This window comes from Ambystoma mexicanum, chromosome 5p (genome assembly GCF_040938575.1).
Source record: "Ambystoma mexicanum isolate Mex_15411 chromosome 5p, UKY_AmexF1_1, whole genome shotgun sequence".
NCBI classification, from domain to species: domain Eukaryota; kingdom Metazoa; phylum Chordata; class Amphibia; order Caudata; family Ambystomatidae; genus Ambystoma; species Ambystoma mexicanum.
The window spans coordinates 1152471983-1152496726 of record NC_090930.1 but is presented as its reverse complement, the minus strand read 5'-3'; the positions used below and the strand labels follow the sequence as shown (position 1 = coordinate 1152496726).

Genomic DNA, 24744 nt, shown 5'->3' with positions numbered 1-24744 from the left:
AAAAACGAATTGAAAACCATATGGTGGGGGGGGAGATGAAGGGGTAGGGCAGGGTGGGATTAAAATATAGGGAATGGGGGTTTAGGAGAGATCCCCCAAATATAAGTAAAAGATAAAAAAAAATGTCAAAGTACATCGAAAAAACTCCAGTTGGCAAAGGAACGTAGAACCGCGTCAAGAGTGTGACCTACTATTTGGGTGGAACCTGGTTACGTAACCAGGAACCTTGAATTCTCTTTCAGCAGTTAAATATTGAATAAACAAGTGGTTTCTCAAATGCTGCTCAAAAACAAACAGTTCCTCAGACTTGACTTCAACTCAGCATTCGGAGACCTTAATTCTGTTTAGTTTTCTATTTTTCTTTAAGTTCCTGATTACACGTTCGTAGGTTTGCTATTGGCATTCAGTTCATTTATTCAATATTGGCAGTCTTGCTATTTTCATTCAATTCGGTAGTCAATAAAATATTAGCAGTTTTGCTTCTCTTCGCGCCACTTGCCTTCCGTTCAATCATATAACTTCATAGTTCCACTGGTAATCAAAGTATTCACTCCCTTGGCACTGTTTACCACCTTCATAGCCTGCCCTGAGCGTCCCCGGTCTCTGGGTAACTTCCCCAGCACTCACTGGTTGCAGGCATCTTCCTCCGACGGTCCTTGCTGCTTTCCTTCTTCCCTCTGAATAGTGCTTCGAATTCTGCAAGCCCCGCTCGCGTGGGTATAGGAGCTTGGTCGGGACAGCAGCTTCACTGCCTCTGTGAAAAAAAAAAAGAATCCCTTAAAGTAAGCGGGCTGGTTTTTTTTTACCTATATTTGCTGCATAACATGAAAAGAAATTAACATTTATTTTATGTTGCCTTTGTGCAAACTTGTTTAGATAATGTAGGTTGACACACCACCTATTTGATTCAATTACATATCACCTGAGCAGCAGATGGTGCTAAATGCACTTGCCCAGTTTTGAGCACTGGTGCAAATGCTAGGTAAAGTGTGTTCTAAATGTATTGTTTTTGTGATGCTTATAGGGAGCACTAAAGCAATCCTTGAAATAATATTTGCTAGCCCCCACCGGTCCCCGCAAAGTCCCACATTCTGCCAGACCTCTACTGCAGAAGTTGGAAACCTTATGTCGGTTCGAGTTGTGGTGCATCCTGCAGGGATCTTGGAGTGAGTTTACATATTATTCATCAACCCCATAATTCAACTTCACAAATACATCTGTGGTTCACTTAACGGCTGTGTTCTAGGCAGTATCGAACTAAGGTACACTCCCTCAGAGTCCCTGTTGACTGTAAACTGGGCATAATTCTCTCTTGACCCATGACATGGTGACCATGACATGGTGATTTACACCCAAAGCAATTTTGACGCAGCGTTCCACACTTCACTATATGAAGGTATCATCATTTTCTTTCCCCTCTGCTAATGATGGGTGTGTCACTAGCTTTGCACTGATCTCGGAGGCTTTCAAACTTTATATTCTGGCTGTGTGTAATTCAAAGGAGGCAGGTGTTCCATGATGACTGCACAGACATATGGAGGTGCTTGGGATGGGGCTCTGTAGGCAGGAGGTTGACTATGACAAATGACCATGATGATATCCTTCCATTATCGGAGAGTAGCTTAATGGGGGGGGGGAATGACTGTCCTCGATAATGTGGCAGTAAATAAAGGTAAGAGAAATTGGAAACCGCAGATTTGGATTGCTTTTTATGTTTTGGTGACAAGGAGGTAAATAAGATTTTCCTGTATTTTTCTAAACATGTCCCTTGGGTTCAGCTTAATGCAATCCTAAACTGTGTAGCGTCTGTATCACTGAAAGACTTGCTCTGTGAATTACTAGGTGCCCCCATTTTTTAGGGTGATATTGCTAAGACTTTTAAGGATTTTTGCCTCCAATCGGACCACTGATCCTGATGGAACAACTGCTGGGTTTTATATGGAGCTCTCTGACGTCCCTTGTAACTATCTTCACAAGCCTCCATCAGGAAGCTATTTTGAGGGCATAATTCCTCTGTAACCAAAAGAGGCATTAACATCCGTTCTTCCCAAGCTGGGCGAGGAGAAAACCAAATGCTAATCATATACTGTCTCAATTTTGACAGTAAAACGTTGACCAAAGTCGTGTCAAATAATTTGCTTCCTTTTTAGTCACAGATGGTGTTGTTCGACTGATCTTGCTTTATACCACAGAGATCCATGCTAACTAGCCTTCGTTGTTCCTTTGACATATATATTCTCTTCCTGAAGATCCCAGCAGTGGCTAAGCTATACAATGCTGAAGAAGTAGTTGAGTCAATAGAATGGGCTTTTTTGTTCTCATATATTGGACAATATGCAGGGGTTTTCTCTCATGAGTAATATTACTTCATCACCTTCCACTAACTAGAGCAGGGTTGTCCAACTCCAGGCCTGGAGGGCCGGAATCTTGATGAGTTTTCCAGATATCCCTAATTAATATTCATGTGAAGAAATTTGCACACATTTTAGAATTATTTTATGCACATTTATCTCATCAATATTAATGAGCAGTATCCTGAAAATCTGACATACTGCCATCCCTGAGGTCTGGTGTTAGACAACCCTGAGCTAAAGTAATCCTGAAAGGTGTGATGTCCTCTAAATTTGAGCTAACTGTGCTCCCTACTGTGAGCCCTGAATATAGAACCACTTCTCCTGAATGCAACGCTGATGAGGAAATTGAATTTTCAGAATGTGTTGATATCCCTGTATGCAGAGTATCTTTTACTTTACGTCTGCTCTACTAATAAAAACCAGGTGTGGCCGGGAGGCCTTCCACAAAGAACCACGCCTACTCGAATGTTAAGTCCAAGGGTGTTTATTGTATCTTTACAGTCAACTTGGACCAGGGACTTTCAGGGAGTTCCCAGGGCTAAGCAGGTCCTTGGGGCAATTGGCGTCAGGGCTGTCCCTGTCTACCTCTACTTCCCTCTGTCTTGTCTGGCTTCCTAGCCCAGGCGTCCTTACTGGGATGCTAGTACTAGTCGCTTGCTGTGCTCTGAGGCCTTCGGCATGTAGTGCATAACTTAAAAATGTAAATAAATAAACGGTAACACTTGTTGGTTTGTTTCTGACTTAGGCTAATAGTGGTTTTCTGTGATTCAATAGCTATCTCACTCCCAAGAGGTTTTCTAGACTTTCCCTAACCTAGCCCGCTTTCTAGACTCTGGTAGGGATGATGCCTTCTTCAGCCCAGTGTTACTCTCACTTCTCTCAAACCGGCTCGTATGTGACCCATCACTATACTGGTCTCTTTAGATGTTCTATTCCCACAAGGTCACTGTCCCTCCGATCTCTTAGTGAGAGGCCTGCCTACTTCCTTCCATTCATAGTTCACCTGAGGACAGCGCCGTAATAACTAATATCACTCAAGCATACACCACTCTCATCGTTGTATAGGTTGGTAAAGAAGTGGAGGTCCTCTTGGTCACACACCTCTAAATACATGTGCGAGGCAACTCTGGTTTGGCAATTTAAAACCGATGTTGGGACTAGAAATGTGTGTCCAACTAAATGTGTCTCATTTAATAGTAAACATTGGCTCTGCTGTTTAGAATCTCCGCCAAATTCTACTCGACTAAAAATATATTTTTGTTACCCCACTGCTATTTGGGCATGTCCCAGGTGTAAGCAAGAAGTGGCAGATTATTTTTGCATTACGACTATGCTTGTATGACAGTACAAGATTTTGGGTCCCAAGTAGCCGAAGACTTGCAAGGATAGCGCAAGTCTGTTACCCCAAGATCCATTCCTGTGTGTATAGTGTTCCAAACATGCTATTCCACGTCTAGTGCACCGCTTTGTTTCCGAGCCTCGCTGGTGGCATGTCAGCATGTGGCTTTACACTGGATGCTTGATACTCACTCATAAATTGGCAGATTGGTTTATGGAAGTTGTCAGTTAATAATTGTGAGGACACGTATAATGAGCTATCCTCGCAGAGTTGCTGATGCTTATGAATCTGCTTAGAATCACATGCTGTGCATATATCTTGTGGTAATTGCAGAGTATTGCATCTTTCGAAAAGGGACCTCGACATGGGCGTGACGGTAACACTATCGCTAACGTGACGTGTAGTGTACCCAAAATCCTTCATGTGTCGAAGTCCCCCCAGATAGTTTTTTTCCACCTTTCTGGTCGGTCGCTTTATGCAGAGCTCGTGTTTCGAGAAATGATTTCTGTTTCCTTTGACTTTGGGGCATCCATCGACAGAATTCTTCGACCTTTCGAACCTTGGCTGTTCCGATATTGCCATTCTGCAAACCTTTGCTGCCTCTGGCGACTCGACGGCTGCTGTTGCCCTTGGCCTTCAGGCTTTTGCCTTACACTATGGAGAGTGGTGACCCGTTTTCTCTAGCCACTTCTCTTATGAGAATGCCTTTTCTTTCCATTCCCTCCTCCTCTTCCTTTTCTCGTCTGCTGTTTTTCCAAGCTATTATGGAGAGAACTCCTTTTAAGTTTTGCTCTTCATGCAATGGCAAGTTTCTGTGGGAAGACACTCGCAAGGAGTGTATTTGTTGTCTACCTCATGACCACGATGAATGGCGTTGCAAGGCCTGAAAACTCTTTAGGCCCAAAACGCATAAGGAGAGGTGCACCAAGCGGTGGGCGGCCTAAGCCATGCAAGCTGAGAGTCTCCACCAGCGCTTTCTTCTCGGTCGAGGATTCCTCAAGCAGCCGTGGAGTCTGCTGACGCCCGCGTGCCCGTCCCAGCCCCGCAAAACACGTGGTCGACAGTGCAATGGAGAAATCACACCCTGGCGTCAAGGGCACACATTCTTTCATAGGCCAAACACACAACTCCTCGGCCTCCTTCGACAGACTCATCGGAAAAAGCCATCAGCGCCCATAGGCCTGCTGACTGTTTCGGTGGGGCCTACTGAACCTACAGGTTTAGGGCATGCGTCTCCCCAGCCGGCACAGGGTCCCAAGGCTTCGGTCTCACAAGGCGCCGTCCCTAAAGTTTCGACACATGTTTCAGGGGCATCGAAAGACCTGCCGAAATGCTCTTCCCTAGTGAAGACTCACACCAAACTCCAGTAAAAGCATTCCGAGGCCCCTCCTCTTGGTTCTGGGCCCCAAAAGGTTACTCCTTTGCCTTTGTGTGGATGGGCCTTTAATCACCTTAACCCAAGCAGGCCCACCACTTAAGAAGCGAATGCACGTTTGTACATAAAGCAAGTTTATTGTACAATCGTCCAGTGAGGAGCTTTATGAGTCTGTCGAGCCAAACTAACCCAAGTCTTGCTGAACAACATAAGTTGACACATTATGTGCATTTTAGAAAACAGTTAAAACACTCCCATATATTTTATTACTATCCGCCCCCCCCACATGTGATTGGAAAAAACCTATACAAAGAAATCCCATATTTCTCCAATTCTTATTGGCCACTTATAATCTTAACTACCATCTTCAGATCGTATTCATAGCACACCCCTTCTTGCAATTCGTCCGTGGTAGGTCACGACATCATCAAGCAGTTAAACATTTGTGCGCAAAACTAATTAATTACTAGTAACAACTGGTCTGAACCCTTTAACCTTTAATTGTAATTGCACATGGTTCACCTGGATACTTCAAGTAACTTGAGGAAGGCTGAATAAACAGGTTCATTTTGAACTAGCGATAACTCAGAAACCGCACATTACCTAGACACCTGCCATGCTCACCTTCACCGCTCCCTCTAAGAAATTTCAGATTAAGGACCCCCACTTCACCTACACTTTCTACCAACTGTAGCAAGGGCCATAACACTTGCCTCGCCAATCTTTTACAGCACTACCGCGCACTAAGCCACACATTATCCCACACAATGATAAATCTACCACCTCACATTCAAAAATGAATAAAACCAAAATCACACAATATCCACCTCTCAAATGTGCACTGCTGAATGTACGTTCCCTCCCTGCACATGCTTTAGAGATAAATGACCTATTAGCCACTCATAATCTTGACCTACTAAGCATCACTGAAACTTGGCTCAATGATGCTTCCTACCCAGCTATCTCACTAGCCCTACCTCCAGGCTATGTCATCCTTAGACAAGATAGACTGGAGAGAACTGGAGGTGGAGTTGCCCTTATCTACAAAGACTCACTCTCCATTAGGCTATCAGATTCTAGCAGGTGGGGCGAAAATGCCGGCATCCTATCAGTTAAATTAACGCTCTCACCCAACAACTCAATATTCATATCCTGTACAGGCTTCCGGGCCCCCCGCAGACTTTCAAGACCACCTCTCCCACCGACTCAGTAACAACATAAAAAGATCCTTGAAAAATATATTATTAGGAGACCTAAACTTAGGCTACAATGACCCTAAAGATGAACCTGCCTCAGCTCTAGCTAAAGAATGATTAGATCTAGGCTTCTCCCAAGGAGTACACTCTCCCACCCACTCCAAAGGCGTACCCTTGATTGGGTCATGGGTCACAACTGTGCATCCAACATTACCTCAAACACCGCCTATCCATGGACAGACCATACCTGCATTGAATTCGACATCCCCACGACCCCAAGCTCCAAAGCTCTCACTCACGCGCCACCAGCCATAACAAGAAGCTCAAAAAAACTCAATGCAGACATCCTCCGACCATACCTGAACAACCCATGTCTAGCTCCCCCATTCTCTCAGGATCCTAAAGTGTTAGCAGACATCTTAAACGACACACTTACCAATGCAATAAACTTAATAGCCCCGCTCGAAAGCAAGAAAGAAAAAAAATCCTTCCACCACAATTCTTGGTTCTCGGATGAACTCCGAACTCTCCGCTCACAAAAGCGCCAGGCACAAAAAAAAACTGGCAAGCGGACCCAAATGACTTAAACAAGAACCTCTTCAAACAGATAGCTTTTGCTGTGATAATAGCTTTTTTGTATTGGAGAGCTAACTCTTAACGACGGGATCTCCAAGGCCAATTCGCAAGTAAAGAGATATTCACAATCTTTAACGAAATGGTCACACCTCCGGCTAGCACAGATGTGATAATCAAAGACACAGTCTGGTGCGCAAGCATCTGGTCTGCAATGCTCAACAAAATAGATCTCCTCCAAAAAAAAATTCAAAACCACTGCAAAGCCCTCCCCAACCAAAAGAATACCCCTCCCACACAAGCTCAGCATAGCGATCGCCATCACGCCCAATTCGTCTTTAGAGACACTACCAAATCTGAGGTCCTTGATCTCATCAAACACCTCAAACCATCACTCTGCATATGCCCCCCTAAAATTATCAAGGAATGTGACAAGAACCTAGCCCCTCTGGTTACTGGTTACTGGATTCATTAATGCTTCATTCAGAACAGGCTCTGTACCTGATAGTCTCAAAGAAGCATGGGTACGCCCCCTTCTAAAAATAAAAACTATATTAGACCCAGCGCAGCCCCACAACTACAGACCTATAACGGCAGTCCTGTTCCTTCTGAAAATCCTGGACAAGGCAGCTCACAACCATATCCAACTATACATAGAATTCAACTCCATATTGGATAAAAGACCATCTGGATTTCGTGTAGGGCATGGAACTGAATCCACCTTACTAGATCTAAAAAATCAAATCTCCCAGATCATTCACAAAGGTAAACCTGCCCTCCTTCTCGATCTTTTGGCAGCATTTGATGTGGTTGATCATAAAACTCTAACCACCCATCTCACCCAGGCAGCCCACTTCTATACACAAGCAGAATCTTGGATTACTTCCTTCCTGGAAGGCAGAGACATGAAGGTGTTCTCCAACATAGCAAATGCCAACCCCACAACCATACATTGCGGAGTACCCCAAGGCTTATGTACATCCCCCACCCTCTACAACCTCTTCACTAAACCCCTTTTCGGGGCTTACTTGACTCTATGGGTGTAGCATATACGAATTATGCTGACGATACTCAAGTACTCCTACCACTATCTGGCTCCTACCACCAAGACGCCACTGCCTTACACGATATCTATTCTACTATCCAAGCATGGATGGCTGTCAATGGCTTGTGCCTTAACAGGGGTAAGGCTGAAATCCTTATCCTTGGGCAAAAAGTCACAATAGCTAAGCTAAGTCCCCAATAGGACAACTTTAACATAGATAACTCCAGCATCACAGTATCTTCCTAAGTCAAGACACTAGGTGTCCACATCGATGCGAACCTATCTATGAACAAACAAGTTAGCGCCATAGCCTCTGCGTCAGCATTTAGCACCAAACTTATCAATGCGATTAAACCCTACCTATTCGCACCTAACTACCTTGAAATAGCCAGAGCAAACATAGGCGCCAAACTCGATTATTGCAGTGCTCTCCTCGCTGGCACATTTTACAAAAACCTACACAGACTGCAAACTACACAAAACAATGCTCTACGAGCTGTTTTGAGCATCCCCAGAAGAGACCATACATCTCAAGACAGACAAGCATTGCGGTGGCTCCAGGTCAAAGACTGCATTACACTCAAAATCCTCACTATTACGCATAGATGCATCAACACAGCTCCCACATACCTATCAGAAGCTATATCAAGAACCGCCTCGACGTGCCCTACCAGAACTCGGTACACCAACCAGTTACACATCCCCCCGCATGCGGAGAGCTAAAGCTGGAGGGCTAGGCTTCTCATACATTTCACCCAAACTATGGAACTCACTCCCTACCATCCTCGGAGCTGAATCATCCATCCATCCATGCTTTCTGAAAAAATCTCGGGACCATTTTCCTGAGCTAACTCCGTAAGCACTCCCACTTTTTCCTAATGTATATTGTAATATAAATGCAATATAAACACAATGTAACCTATGTACATATATCTTATCTCGAAACATTACACATGACAAATGTTATACAAATATGCTCATGCTTTGTAACAAATGTCACGTGATAACTATGCAACAAAGTATGCTTCTGTAACAAGTGCCACGAAGCCTCTGGGCTGCTGCTTGCTATACAAATACAAATAAAATAAAAAATGTTTTAAAAATTATCTGATCCGCCTTGGCTTACTGCCGTCATTGGAACATTCTAATCTAAATGACTACCATTTCAGCATGCACAGCACACCTGAGAATGCAATTGAAACTCCTGGGTATTGATCACTTTAGCCTCGAGCTTTACATCGCCCCATATTTATTAATGGTGAAAACAAATGGCTGGGTCCCTCTGCAAAACTTCAATGCACTTTAAGAGATTATATCTCTTCCTGCGGAACTACCAAGCCATTAATATTGTGTCCTGTTCAATGGCTGACCATCTGCTTGGTTAATCATTGTTCCTCCCCCAACCCTCAATCCTGCAGAGCTAAGTTTTCCCAGCCACCTGAAATCACTGCATGAACTGCTGGCGGCAGAGTCTAAATGAATTCTCAAAAGCTCACTACAGACAGATTTATAAATTCCCTTTGTATGATCCTCAGTGTGCATGCATGTTTAATAAATATTATCTCTCCTTTACAGTGGGTTCTTCAGGACAGGTCCCTCTTCCCTGCATGCGCATTAGTCAACTCCTCTTTGCCTGCTTCCGGGCACTCTGTAGCACTCCATGTTTGAATCGTGTTTATATTTCATTTGGTAGGTTTAACGTTTGGGATTTCTACATGCAAGCAAATCTAATATGTATCAAATTGAATACTGAATAAACCTATCCTATTCACATTTAACTTCACTGGATACAAATGAAATTGCAACATCACACTGATTTCACTGCACACTCAGTCACAAATATTGCGTGCAAAACATTGGGACTTTTCTTGACCACTGCAACACCTTTAGTGTATTCCCGGCCTCTCCTCCCTTGTCACAGGCCCTACCTAAGTACCTTGTTCCTTCTGAGTTGGCTTTCCCTCTTCCAGAAGATTCCTATTCCTCTTCCTGGACTAGAGAAAGATTTGAAGACTTTATGAACAAAACAAGGCATAAAATAAGCAGTGTCGCATAGCAATTTGCCATGCAATTCTGTAGTTTTGCTTATCAAATAGACACTTGTGTAGCAAAGTTAGCTATTTAAATTGCCCTCTTCAATGAAAACACAGCTCGCCCTGCATTCCTCTCTTGCCATCGGTGCTCTCTTCACCCTCTTTTCTCTGTTCCCATCAAGTGCTAAAGGAGGTAAAGTGCAGCAGTAATCCTCGCCTCTACTCTACTTAAGTGCCAAATGCATGTGTAGAGAGTGCAAGAATTTGTTTTTCAAATTGCAAACCAGAAGTAATCGGGATGATACTTTTTTTACAACATATCTTTTAAAAAGACAGTCCTACAATTCCATTCCTAAAATGTAAATTGTTAAATACATAATTACAGTATTGAGACTGTAAAACCTTGCACCGATCCATGTTTTACAATAAAGTTTAGGTTCATGTGTCAGCATTTCATAGTTTCAACTATATTTCATTTTGGGGAAGATGCATCATGTTAACTAGTGAACCTTTGGAAATGTACATTATCACATGATCAAATGCTTTTGATGGCACACCTAGTTCTGTAACCCGCAGGTTGCAAACATCTTGCAACTGGTGCTCAACCCATGATCTAATCCATACTCCTTGACATTCTATATTATCACTCCGTTGCTTTATACCAGGTAACCTGAAAGTGAGATGACCACAAACTACAATATTCCACCTAGTTCTGCTTAGTCTTTCTTTCCTCTTACACAATAAATACACAAAGTGAGCTAAATCCTTACACAAAGTAGAGATCAATAGTTCATCCAGAATGTAGATCTACTTATCTACTGCAATACCAAACACTGTAGTTAGCCTCTAGAGCTCGCTTTGCTTTATGATTCTATTATATTATACCACCTGGAGGAGACAGCTGGCCAAACTGTCTTCAGACCCTTTTTTCATATATATTTATTTGTGCCATTCATGCAGCTAACCTTTTACATTTTACAGACACATCTATAGCTCGCAAAACCTTTTCGCCCACTTAGTCGAGTATATTTTATGAAGGACGAGTAGCATTTCTAAGAGATGTTTGAAACTTTATTTAATATCTACTTTGTTTGCAGTAAATGTCAAATAAAGGTTTCACTGAACATGGCTGGATTCTGGGTGGCAGCAGTGTGCCAAACATAAAGTGGGTTTTTGGTGACCTGCACCTTTTACATAAATCACATAATAAATTTGTTTTCCTCTGTTGTTATTGGTCAAAGTGCATTTCTCTTTGGTTCAATAGGTAAACTACGTTACTTGACCTGTAGGTCTAGCTGAAGTTTAAAGAATTTGTAAGGTCTGACTCCTCTCACTAATGTCTTATTTCAGCGGTCAGCAAAACTGCTGTATTGTTGCTAATTTCATGTCTTGGGTACAAATAACATCTTGTGACATTAACCATATTAGTACAAAATTGCTAAGCAAATGGGTCTGTTTGATAATCAAAAACATTTTAATTAGCAAACTCTGCTAATCAATTTTTGAAAACTAATTTATGCCTTGCAAAATGTCAGAGTGTATTGATTTTTCAGGGAGGTTTGATGACATCCTTAAGAGGTCACATCCCCTTGATGTATGTCTGAGGTCCTTAGTCTCCTAGGCTTAACTCTCCCTAGGCTAATTTTTTCTACTAGACAACGATTAACTGATTTCCCATCACCCAAAAATATTTTTCAAGATCAATATGATCAGGACAATGTCTACTGTATCCCAGATCAGGACGATGGCTCCCAGGACCCTTTCTTCAAGATCCCAATGCTTGGACCCCCGCCAATGACATGGGGAATTGGCCCACTACCCCTGGTTGTGAAGCTGAACCATATGTTTGGGTGCTCCTCCTGTATCTCAACCCAGGGAGGCTTCCCTGATAGATTATCACATACTGTTTAACACTATCCTTAGGAAAGCAGCAGGCCGTTTTAAGATTGTCACGTAGGAGGCAGTGCTTGATTTCAGACTTTGTTGAGGATAACCTCATTGAAAAATATCCTGTCAGCCAAGCCATCCCGCTTCTTATTTCTATTAAAAAGTGGATTGCCCTCTCCTTGCTCAGGCCCTCCCTTACTCGGGCGGTCAATCCACAGGTCAAGAAGATGTTTTGCCCCGTTTTACGATCCACTCTACATTTGGTTAAATTCCATCCCAGTCTTCCCAGTGTTTACCACAACTAGAAAACATGCACCGAGTCCACTGTCTTTGTCGGAATCTCTCCCAACACCCTTCATAAAGACTGCAAAAAACCTTGTGCATCACTTCATTTGCTGCCTACAGTACGCACATAGCCAATAAAACAACTCTTCTTGCTGTCCAGTGTGAGATATTGCGGGAGGGTCTGCAGAATGTACCAGAGCCTACTAGGTCACAGCATCTGGCAGTGTTGCATGAGAACCGTCAAGTGACACAGAACATATTGAATCACACCCTTGACTCTACAGAGACTTTGGGTAGGGTGTTGGCTGAAGACACTCTTTTGAAACGCCAATCTATGGCTTAAAAATTCTAGTTTTAAACCCGAGACACAGAGCTCGCTCATTAATAAACCCATTGAGGACTCGGCCCTCTTCGCCAAGGCGGTGGATGATGCCCTTGAAACACAAAAGGAGCACTAGACTTTGAAGTCTCTTAATCAGATCTCAGTTAAGCCATAAGTACAATGCTGGGTCTTCAATGCCCGCCGGTCCTTTCTTAGGCAGCCTTTTCCCCACTCGGCTCAAGGTTCCTATGGGACTGGAGGATCTCCCTGGTATTTCGGCAAGGGACATCCGCCGACTCTCAGACCCCTCAACAACAAGGATTTCAGCGTGGAAAAGGTAGGGGGAGAAATGCAGCAGCCAGAGGCTCCCCTGCTGCTGCCAGCAAATGACTCCATGATTCAGGTCCCCTCCCATGCTCCCCCTGTTGGGGGACAATTAACATGTTTCACTCATGCATGGGAGGGTTTAACCTCGGACCCGTGGGTGTCCAAGATTGTAAGTGGCGGCTATTGTATCGCGTTTCTCTATCCACCCTGATACCACCAGCCGAAAAGCAGAATATCTACGCATCCTCCTGGAAGAAGTAAAGACCCCGCTGCAGAAGGGAACGATTGTGATCATCGCAGCTCTTCATGTAAATAAGGGTATTTATTAAATATACTTTCTTGTACCCAAAAAGGATCTAACCATGTGCCCTGAATTGGACCTGCGTCCTGCGAACAAACCTCAAAAGTTCAGGATGACAACTGCAGGAAGTAATCCCGTTGCTAAAGCAAGGAGATTACATGACCACCTTGGATATGAAAGATGCATACTTTCATATTTCAATATTGCTAGTGCACAGAATCTACCTCAGTTTGAAGATGGAGAACACTCGCTATCAGTTCAAAGTACTCCCCTTTGGCATAACCTCAGTCCTAAGGGTGTTTACCAAGGTACTGGCAGTGGCGGCAGCTCACCTGCACAGGCCGTCCATTCCAGTGGACCCTTATCTCGACGAATGGCTTATAGCTGGAGACTCGCACCAGGCGTGTCAGAACTCCCAAAAGACAAATCTTCTTTTCAGCCTGGGGTTCTCGATCAACCAGATAGTCAGTTTGATCCCCAGTCAAGTCAAACAATTTCTGGGGGCCCTAATTTGGACAGAAGACAGGCGTGTCTTCCCCTCCAACGAGAGGGTTCAAAACATGTTGTTCCACCGTATGGAAAGCCATGTGGCTGCGAGTGACAATGGCATCCTGCATTTTCCTGGTACCACACAAACCAGTCCGTGCATGCGTCATATGCTAGAGTGGCTCTCGAGCCAATGGTGTCAGGTGTAAGGAACTCATGGTGGCAACAGCAAAGACAGACACATGTGTTCACAGTTCAAGGGTATTTATTAAACTGTACAATGGGTGAGAAAAACGCCTAATCAAAATCTAAGATGGGAGCAAGCTACGACCATCCAATAATAATAAGGCAGTCCTAGTGGCGTCTGTCAAATAAAAAGGGCCTATACTAAAAAACCTATTGCCAATCCTTACAACTAAGTTACAAAATAGTGTGGGATAATGTTCCCAAGAAAAGAAAGCAGTGTTCACCTGCTGGCTGGGTCTCCCTTCCCCATGTTTTTGGCATGGGACAAGGCAGGACCTTTGAGCACCGCAACACTCCGGGGTCTCGCCAGCACAAGGTTACAGTTCCTTTCAATGCCGCTAGGACCTTCCGTGGCCAACTTTCTTTCCTGCAAAAGTCTCTTGCCTTAGAAGGCCTGCTGTACCAAAACAATAAACAAAAGTTCCTTTGGTAATCTTTCACGTTTGGCGATTGCTCCTCGCCCCTTGGATCCCCCTCAGCCGCGCTCTGGTCCTTCTTGCAATATTAGCCTCCCTCAATCGGGTTCACTATGGCTTTTCAGTCAAAACGTTTCACTCAGTAATTTCAATGTCTTTTAAACAATCATTGTGGACGTCCCTCAGCCGGGATCACACTTGTCGTCACAATGTTCATAGGTGTTTTAACACTATGCAGGATTCACTTCCCTTGGTTTTCCAGCCCCCAGTCAGGCTTTCTCTTAAGCCCATAGTCGGGCTTTCACCAATGTGTCACACTCATGTATACAAGGGGTTTTGCTAGACCCTCGTAGGACCACTTTGACACTTTACACCGGCCTCTCCTACGGCCTCTTGGTCTTTGTAGTATCAACAGTAGTTTCACATAACAACACAACCCAAAAGGGCTTAAGTCAGAGTCCTTCAAATGAGCGCCCCTGCGACGCCTGACAACTCTACTTCTGAACCTTTTACTATGGTTTCTTTAAATCAATTGCACAAGTTCTTTGTTCAACAAGGTTGCCGCCTGCAACTTTGGGCGCCCAGCACAGTTCGATTTTACTATCTGTCTTCTCGACTCACCGGCTGTGCTGAACTGTTGGAGTTTCTTGTGTCAGGATTCAAAAACGGCACCATGGAAGCAAGTACTTCTACCCGCTAGGGCTATCAGCCCAGGAGGGCCCTGTGTGCCATTGACACCTGTCGCACCACACGCCAGCTGAACTTCCCTGTCTTATGATTTCCCTTTCAGAGGCTTCCCGTGTCTGATTTGAAAAGGGCAAGGGCAATTCCCTCCTCCTCGTCCATCCTGGTCTCTCTGCCTTTCTCCTCCATTTGAAGTGCCGATCCGGAATAGCTGCTTCCTCTTGTGTTCAACCTTGCTCGAAGTGTGCTTTCGTGCTCGCCTTTTATCCTTGTGGGGAAGGGCAGGGCTGTCATGTGTGCGTAGTTATTCTCAATTGCCTGACCCTGTCTGACCGTTGTGTTGGTACATGTCCGGTAAACAGCTCTGGTGTTAGTCTGTTGTCTGTCAGAGTGTAGGAAAGTGTTCGTATTGGAAATGGAGAGGGAGGGGGTAGAACTTGTAAGTATCCTATGGGTAAGGATAGAGAAAAGGTGTCATAAGGAAGGGGGTGATTGGTCAACTCGGAAAGGTGAGCGTTGTAGGGTTTGTGAATTGAATAGAGGAGCCTGTGGGAAGGATAGCGTTTTGTCGAAACAAACTGGGAGTTCGGGAAATAATAATCAGAGGGACGGGGAGGAGAAGGACTGGGAGTATTCAGGTAGGAATCAGAGAACAAGTAAGTTCCCAATGTGGGAACTCCCGTCCCCTGCACACTATCGAAAGGCTCAATACATTTTGAGTCCATGTAATTTGGATGTGTTTTGTATGTTTGTTTCAGTATAATTTGCCATCATTACATTCATATCAATAGGCAAAATTTCATATGATTAAATGCATATTAGATAAACTGACAATCACTATTCCTATTGATATGAATGTAATGATGGCAAATTATACTGAAACAAACATACAAAACACAACCAAATTACCTGGACTCAAAATGTATTGAGCCTTTCGATAGTGTGCAGGGGACGGGAGTTCCCACATTGGGAACTTATTTGTTCTCTGATTCATATTATACAACCCATATGCTAGGGTTGGTTATTATCTTCTCTGCACCTTTTAACTTACTTAATTTTTTGCTTAAAAATATAAAAATTTCACAAATTATTGGATAGAAACTGGGAGTGCAGGTTGATTTTTCATTTAGTATTCGGGTAGGACCCAGAAAAACAGGGATCCTGGGTGAGAGTTTCCAAGTGCAACAGGGTTTGGGTTCCTAGGGGATTTGTCATATACAGAGGGGTTGTTGGATTTGGGCAAGAGAGATTCATTGGAAGGAAAGGGGGCAGGTGTGGCATAGCCTACAAAGGTCTCAGGGATCCTGTCCTCTTCTCCTTCTTCCCCGGTATAATGGTGCGTCTCACCTGGGCTATTCCCCCCGAGCACAACTCGGGCTCCCCTATCCAGGTGATCCTCTCGCTTCTCCGCATCCAGGATTAGGATCTGAGAGTGCCCGCTCTTCCCAGGCCACCAGAATAAGAGATTCCCGAGGTCTGCTTAGGAGAATACCCTTAGGTTTCTCACGCAGGCAAGAGGTCACCGGGATGATCTAGTGCCTGTCTCGACAACCCTCGTTCAGTCTATTCAGTGGTGGTTTAAGGAGAACTTTCTGAAAGGAAAATTCATCACCACCCCGCAGTAGATGCCACTCTCACGACGGACACATCCCTCTCGGGATGGTAAGCGCACCTCCTACACCAAACAGCGCATGGCATGTGGTCACAATCAGTAGCAAACAAACATATCAATTTGTTGGAACTACTTGCTGTATTCAAAGCTCCGAAGGCTTTTCAAACACAACTACAAGGGAAGACCATTGTGCTCCTTACAGACGGCACTACGGCCATGTATTCCCTGAACAAACGGGGGGGCACTCGCTCTCCAGGGCTGTCCAAACTGTCACAGAGCATTTGGAAATGGACACTCAAACACAGCATGTTTCTCCTGTCAGAACATGTTCTAGGGGAACATAATATTCTGGCAGACTTGCTCAGCAGAGGCTTTCAGCTACCTGTAGAACATGACGTAGAACAAGTCCACATTTTACACAACGTCTTTGCAGAATGGGGTCATCCGCACATTGAACCTTTTGCAACACTGGAGAACATGCAATGCCCACACTATGCCTCCAGATACCCCCAGAGAAAAGTCCAAGGGAAACTGTATCTGGACAATGTGGTCAGAGATTTGCTTCTGCTTTCCCCCCCCCGTTCCCCTGCTCAACACATAGTGCACAAGATGCACCAGGAACAAGTTGCACTAATCCTGATGGCACAAATGTGGGCTTGTTAGCCGTAGTTGTCATGTCTCATGAGAATGTCGCTTTCCCCTCTAATTAAATTGCCTTGTCCGTACAACATGCTGTCCCAAGACCAAGGAGCAACACTACACCTATGCCCTCAAAAGCTCAACTTGGCAGCATGGGTCCTGAAGTTAGGGCATCTCCAACTGCCTATGGATATTCTTAAAGAGGCACGGAAACCTAACAGTAGACCCTGCTATGCCAGTAAATGGAAATGTTTTGTCATTCGGTGCAGTACTAGGGACATCAACCCTATTGGCTATTCAACCACACACACAGTCCTTTTTTTCCAACACACCTCTTAGACTCAGGACTTAACTCACTCAATGTCCACCTTGCTGCACTTTCTGCTTACACTACATCTCAGAGCAAAGTTTCCTGGTGGAAAGTCCCAGTGATTAAGGCGTTCATGGAAGGGGTAAAACGACTTTACCCTCCTATATCTAATCCAACTCCCGGATGGAACTTGAATGTTGTTCTTACAAGACTGATGTGGCCTCTTTTTAAGCCAACGCACAAAGCTAGTCTTGAGGCTCTCACCTATAAGGCCACTTTTCTGGTGGCTATTACCTCTATTAGGAGAATTGGTGAACTGCAGGCTCTCTCAGTTCAGGACCCCTATGTTACCATTCATAAGGACAAAGTTATGCTATGCACACACTCACACTTTGTGCCTAAATTCATTTCTAAATTCCACGTGACCCAATCCATCGAACTTTCAACTTACTTTTAGAATCTCACTAACTAGGCTGAAAGAAGACTCCATACACTAGATGTTAGGAGAGCAGTGGTGTATGACCTTGATAAAACAAAAGTGCTATGCAAGAGAGACCCATTCTTTGTCTCTGTTGCCGCTGGTAGAGAAGGGGGCTGTGTCTCTGAGTTGGCACTCTCTACATGGATTGTTAAATGTAGCCAAATGTGTTACTCTCTAGCTAAGAGAGATTTACCCTTTATGCCTAGAGCACATTTTATTTGAGGCACAGGAGCTACTATAGCTTTTATTGCAAATGTTCCTCTGGATTCTATTTGCAAAGCAGCTACCTGGAGTTCTGTTCACACTTTCATTCAACATTACTCCTTAGATGCACAATCTAAGACTGATTCTCAGGTGGGCCAGGCGGTGTTAAGACATCTCTTTGCTACCATTCCTTTACACATCCCACCACCATCTCCTGGTAATGCTTGCTAGACTATGCACAGCATGTGTTTCAAAGCAGATTCACAAACATCAGAAGACATACATTACTCACCGTAATCCTATTTCTGTTTGTTTCTGCTTAGATTCACATGTGCCCACCCTTCCTCCCCTGTTGGAGTTGAAGGAACATAGACATCTCACACCTTCTTTTCTTCTGTACTCGCTTACACATTCTATCAGGCTCCCTCGTGGCAGAACAAAGACAACTGGGGCAACTTCGATGCATGAAGAATCTTGGGTACACTACACGTCATGTCAGGGATGGTGTTACAGTCGCGCCCATGTCGATGTCCCCGTAACAATCATCGAAAAAAGATGCAATACTCTGCGATTAGCACCATATGTACAGGTGAGTAATGTTTGCTGCACACATGCACACACACTTTTCATTTTTTAACTTTAAACTATTTAAGAAATGTTCCTGCATGTCGTTTGGGAATATATTCTGCCAGAATGTATGTATACCATAAATTTGTCCGACTGTTCTATTTCTGTATAGTAACTTTCCATACTATAGTTACTCAGTATTGAAAAACCAATAAAAAGAGAATTATAACCACTCCTTCCTTTTTATTTTATGTTTCAGGATAGAAGTGTCTTGCTTCGCAAGTGGTATGAGCTGATGATTCAAAACAAGGAGGAACTTGCAAAGATAATAACAGCAGAGAACGTAAGAAAGCATCTTTCATCCAATACAAAGAAATGTGTATTCAAGCCAAATGATGGAAATGTTGTACCATGATGAATTGTGTTAACCCGGCACGCATAAAGAGCAGCATCTGCTGTTTACATTGCATTTTGCTGCTGTGGGCTGTCCTAGGTTGATTGCCAGAGTATTGTCTGCTAGTTATGGGGTTTCCCATAGAGGGAATATAGGACACATGCATGTTAAAATCAGGTGTATGGTGCTTTGTGTGTTTTAGAAAACTGTTCATGAAGTGCAGCGTGAAGTGTGGTTTGCTGCTTTGCTGTGGAACTTTGTTGCTGAAGTTAGTGTCGAGAGGGAGTGATTTACAGCAACACCCTCATCTTCAAAACCCTGCTGCAAGCGCGGGGCGCAGCATGGAAGTGCAGCGTGAAGTGTGGTCTGCGGGGGGGGGGGCTGGGCACAGGCCAATCTTGCGCTGCATTCGGAGAGGACCTCAGCTGGACTCTGACACCTCTGTGGTAAGGTTTCACTTTCTGGATCAGCACCAGCACATTAGCCATGTATAATTTGAGAAAGCAATGAGACAAACATTAATGTAATGATTCATGCGGGGGGACAAGAGGGACACGCCTGCATCAGTTGCGGCTTGGGATCATAACAATGGGTTCTGGAACCCTCATTGCACGAGTCACCCTTACTGGTAAAGGCCTTGGGGGGTCAAATTATGTGAATACAGCTTCTGTTTATAAGTCACCTGGCCCACTTGTCAACACAGGTGAGTCGGCTTTATATGACTCAGTGAGCCTCGACAAATCTTTTCTTGGAATGTACCAAGTTCTCTATGATGGCCCAGAACCTGCGTCACTAAATAAGTAGGCAATCGGGGATGATAAAATTGTCCCTGCTAAAAGAGAACTAACCACACCCAATGAACTGCACAACACTGCCTGTAAGTTGGGTCGAAATGTTCAGAATGATTACTTAAGTGGGGGTTCTACCATGAACAATATTGCATTGGACACGCTTAGCGGTTAATAGCCGGCAAAGGGAACATTGAATTTGCATAATTGCACAAGACATATGTACAATAACAAAATAGCGTGAGCGAAAAAAGAGACGCGAACCCTCATTAGACTTCTGGCATATCTGTAACTCAGAAGTATATACATTTAAAAAGAAGATGATCCAACAGTCCTATAAACACCTAATAATGTGCCTAAAAGCGGAGTTATATCCAGTGGACAGCCAGAACATGTTGGAAGCTCTGAGTAGTACCAACATGTGTAGGTTTTGGGAGCTGACAAATGCTGAAATTAACACATAATAATGTCCACATGAATGTGATTCATGAGTATGTATGGGTGGATAATTCTGCAAAAATATGTAAGTTGACTCAAGCAACCACCTCTACCAGAGGATGTGCACATGATTTCAACTGGGGTGAACTCTTTTTGACAAAGGTGTATGCAGTAATAATCAAATCCCTGGGCCTGAGAAATTAGCACCTGTTACATTGAAGTACAAGCCTACCTTATGGTCCCATCTATTTCATGATTTGTTTCTTGAAATAATCTTCCGTGTACGTGATCTATTCTAATAAGCGATCTCCCAAACAATTGATATGGTCTGTTGGCAACCAAAGACCTTGAGACGGTCAAAACTTTGAAATACCTTGGATTTCATCTGTATAAATCACCTACGCTCTTAGCTACCAAATAAATGCCAAGACCTAAGGTGGTTTCTCTGATTGCCCAGATGAGGCAAGTGTACAGAACTTATTGCAAATTCTCCATCCTGCCCTTGTGAACGTTTTTTTTATTGTGCAAATGTGGTCCTGCCACTAACATATGGTATTTAGATGAGCCGTTATCATTTAGAGGATTTTTTAAACTCCATTGAAGGAACCATTTGCTAAAAAGTGTTGGGGCTTCACTTGTGTTCCAAATGCCATCACCGTCATGCACTGGGACTCGCCTCCCTGGGTTATATAGCTCTGTAGAAGCAATTGAGACTTTTGGCACATTACATATTACATTTTGGATGCTAACGCCCTGACAATTTTGCTGACATTAAGCCTAAACAGAGTTCCCTCTTTAAATGTCTTTGCTTCACAAATGATAAACTTAATGTCAAATACTGAAAGCGACACAAATGTGTTAAGTAATCCTGACAAAACTAAACAAAGTGTACCAACATGAATAGTGCAAGACAGTTGATGTATTACACAGTCTTATTCTCAGTAGTTAGAATATGCAGACATCGTTCTAGAGGAGTTTTCGTTCGAAGAAGAGGGGTTTTACCCGAATACTTTGTTTGCTTCCCCAGCCAGGAAAGGCGCTACCTCTATTTGAAATTCAAACTAAATGTACCGCCTAACTTTGAAATCTTGGGACCTAGTTTGGGTATTCTAAATACTCTTGTATTCTATAGATGTTCTGAACAAAACGCAAACATTGAAACTTTAAAAAATCTGTTGATATATTGGCCCTGTTAACTCTGCACAAACTGTGCACTTTAAGGACTTTATGTACATCAACTATGAGGGGTCTGATCTAAGCTTGTGGAACAGTTTTCTATGTGGAAATAATGTCTCAATGACCTTAGTTATGTAGATGTTTTAGTACATTGTTTGTCATATCTGCGGAACAATAAAACATATCCTTAAACATAAGGATTGTACGTTATCTGATTGATAATTTGTATGTTTGTTTCTTTTGTTGTTCTATTGTTGAATGCATAAACGAATTGTGAAAGATTTCACTATATAAACTAGCACACACACACAAAAAAATAAGACTGATTCCAAGATGCCGACCGGAGAGCGAAGTTGCACTTCATGTGCTCTGTACCAGGCCGAAATAAAGGAGGCAATAATCTAAGCTGGAAAATAGAAATAACGAGTGTGTACCTCTCCCCGATGCGTATTGGAGACGCCACGTTCGGAGACTGGAAGGCAGCGGCAGCCCTCCATGCATACAAGGTGGTTCAGTGGTAATGCGTTGGAGGAATGCTGACGCTGACATCAGAGAGCCACTAGGGCCCTGGGCACAGGCACAGAGAAGCGAATGTGCGCGCCTCCCCCGCCCATCGCACCGTGAGGAATGCATCTAGCAGAGGAGAGCAGGTCCCAGATGTGGAGAGGGACAGCGCAGTGTGCCGGGCAATCCAGGAACTGCAGAGCCTGCGGTCCCATATCAGATCGGGACGATAAAGTGAGCGGCTGGAGGGGTGTGTGAGGAGCGGGATGTCAGGAGAGGCGATGGCCCTTTTGACTACACTGCAGCATTGAAGTATGGAGGCTCTGCAGGATAGCACCGTCGCCTGGGGCCCAGGGGAAGCAAGTGGGGGGTGAGAGGCACAGAGCGTCAGCTGGGGGAGAACTAAGACCAATACAACTAAACTGCCGACAGGCAATATCCACGGACTCCTCTCCCCCAAACCTGCCAAGAGAGGCAACCGTCTTCACAGAGGCGCACCACACTGGGGAATTTGCCCGAAGGAGGAGCAAGCAGGAGGGCAACAGTGGGGCTTAGAATAATCTGCCAGGCTGCTAAAGTCACCCATTCTGAAGAGACTTGGAGGGGAGCCCCATACACATGGGACCCAGAGGCAGTAGAGGATCTAAATAGCCCCGGAGAAACCACGTAGTGACCTTGCTGTGCTGCAGGCATTGTAGTAGGGCGAACGTCAATCACCATAGGCAGACGTGATCACACCTGAGCCGTGGGAAGCCAAAAGCACTGACAGACCTTACAAGGGCCATAGAACATACAGCGAGTTTGAGTAGTGCCCAAGAGGACCCCTTACCATACTCGGATGCCAAGAGGTAAAGGGAAAACAGCCTCCCGCACTACAGAGAGCAAATAAAGTCACGAAAATGGGACAACTGGAAAAATGCTGGTGACAAAATACAGAAAGAATCGCAGCAAGCGAGGCAACACTAGGGAGGTGAGGGCCCGCAGGAAGACAGCGACATGGCACTTAGCAAGGAGGACCTCCAGGGCTGCCTTAAGAGCGCGGAGGAATGGATGATGGTGACCTTTCAGGACCAAATGGGAGCCTAAAAGAAGGAACTAAAAAGCTCCCTGAAAGAGGTTATGGAGGAAATCAACACCTTGGGTACCAGGGTGGACACTGCGGAGCAGGGCCTGTCAGAAATTTCCAGTGAGATTCTGCAAAACTAGCCCTGGGAACACACGTTGCCTGGAAATCCAGGCGGAAGACCTTGAGAACCGCTTAAGAAGTTTGAATATAAGAACAAATGGCCTGGCCGAGACTAACACTAGTGCAGACCTGAAACCAATAGTACAAAAATGCTTTGCGACCATCCTGTCAGACTCGGTTCTGGAGGATATTCGTGTAGACCGCATTCACAGGGTCGGTTTCAAAAGGTCAGGGCCGGGAGATGGACCAAGAGACATGTGGCGGCACTGGCCTCGTATGAAGAGAAGGAGAGGATCCTCCAAACGGACAGACGTCCATCACAATAAACGGATCTCATATCCTCCTATTTTAAGACCAGGTGGCGTCTACATTACAGAAAACAAGGGCAATGGGTCCAGTGACAAAGGTACTAATGAATAACAAAGTTCCCTACAAATGGACATTTCCCTTTTGGCCTGCTGTTCTCGTGGGAAGAGAAGCAATAACGGGCCACCATGTGCACCAAAGGCCTCTCAATCTTGGGGAGGAATCTTCCAGTGAGAATAGGGGCGGGCCTCATGTCCAAGGACCAGGCCATGGGACTGGTCTACAGCAACAGGGAGGAGAGGAGACAAAATAAAAGGCCCACTCACAAAACAGAGAGTGGACGAGGACTGATAAAGGGATTCAACACAAGGAATACGAGGGATGCACTCGCAGGATGCATAAGGAGTAACAAGCACAGCAAGGGGCAGTGGCAACTAAAACCATAGAAATGGGGAGAGGAGAGAAAAGAGGTTCTCCAACTGGCCAGACAGGTACCAGAATTGGGAAACCAGTTGGAATAGTTAGAAGGTTCAAGGGAACGAAGTTTCCTGGATAAAATGTGGCCCGGTTCCCAAGATCCTTGGGATTAATCGCAAGATATTGAGCCTAGACTGGAGGGGGGGAATGAATGGGGACAGTTGTTTCAGGGGGTGTAGAGAGGTGTGGGTGGGGGTGAAACAGGAACGCAGTGGCAGGGTCCAAAAGAACGTCAGTGGAAACAAATGTAAGGGGCCAAAAAGAGAACGCATCATGGAAGGGAAGAAGCTATTAAGAATTCTCTTACATAACATACAGGGCCTGAACACCCCAAGGAAGAGGAAGAAACTGGAAGCACAACTCCAAAGGTGGGGGCAGCGGATGTCATTCTGTTACAAGAGACACATATTAAAATGGGTGACAGTCCCAGACTACATATAGACCAGTTCACACAAATCTACTGGGCAAATGCTAAAAATAAAGCTGCTGGGGTCTTCATAGGCCTCAGAAATAAGCGGGGAGCCAAGGCGATTCGCACCCTGGGTGACCCGAATGGTAGATGCATATTCATCCAAATCCTCCTCGAACAGGGTATATACATTTGGCACCTTATATGCCCACAACACGGGACAGGAGCCGTTCCTATATCAGGCCCTGGGGAAACTGGAAAGCTTTGTAGAAGGGGAGATTCTCTTGACGGGGGACTTCAACCTAGCCTGGGAGTCAGACAAAGATAGAAGTGGTCAAACGTCCAACAGGGGTCGGGGCCCGTACAGCACCTTACGGGAGAGGG

At 44.6% G+C, this 24744-nt stretch overlaps 1 protein-coding gene across 1 annotated transcript in view; it reads left to right on the top strand.

Moving 5' to 3' along the window:
* Positions 1-24744, top strand: part of ALDH5A1 (aldehyde dehydrogenase 5 family member A1) — a 386314-nt gene that overhangs the window by 76675 nt on the left and 284895 nt on the right. The window contains exon 2 of the mRNA XM_069613625.1: positions 18942-19025. Coding sequence (XP_069469726.1) covers positions 18942-19025 — 84 coding nt within the window. The remainder of the gene's footprint in view (positions 1-18941; positions 19026-24744) is intronic.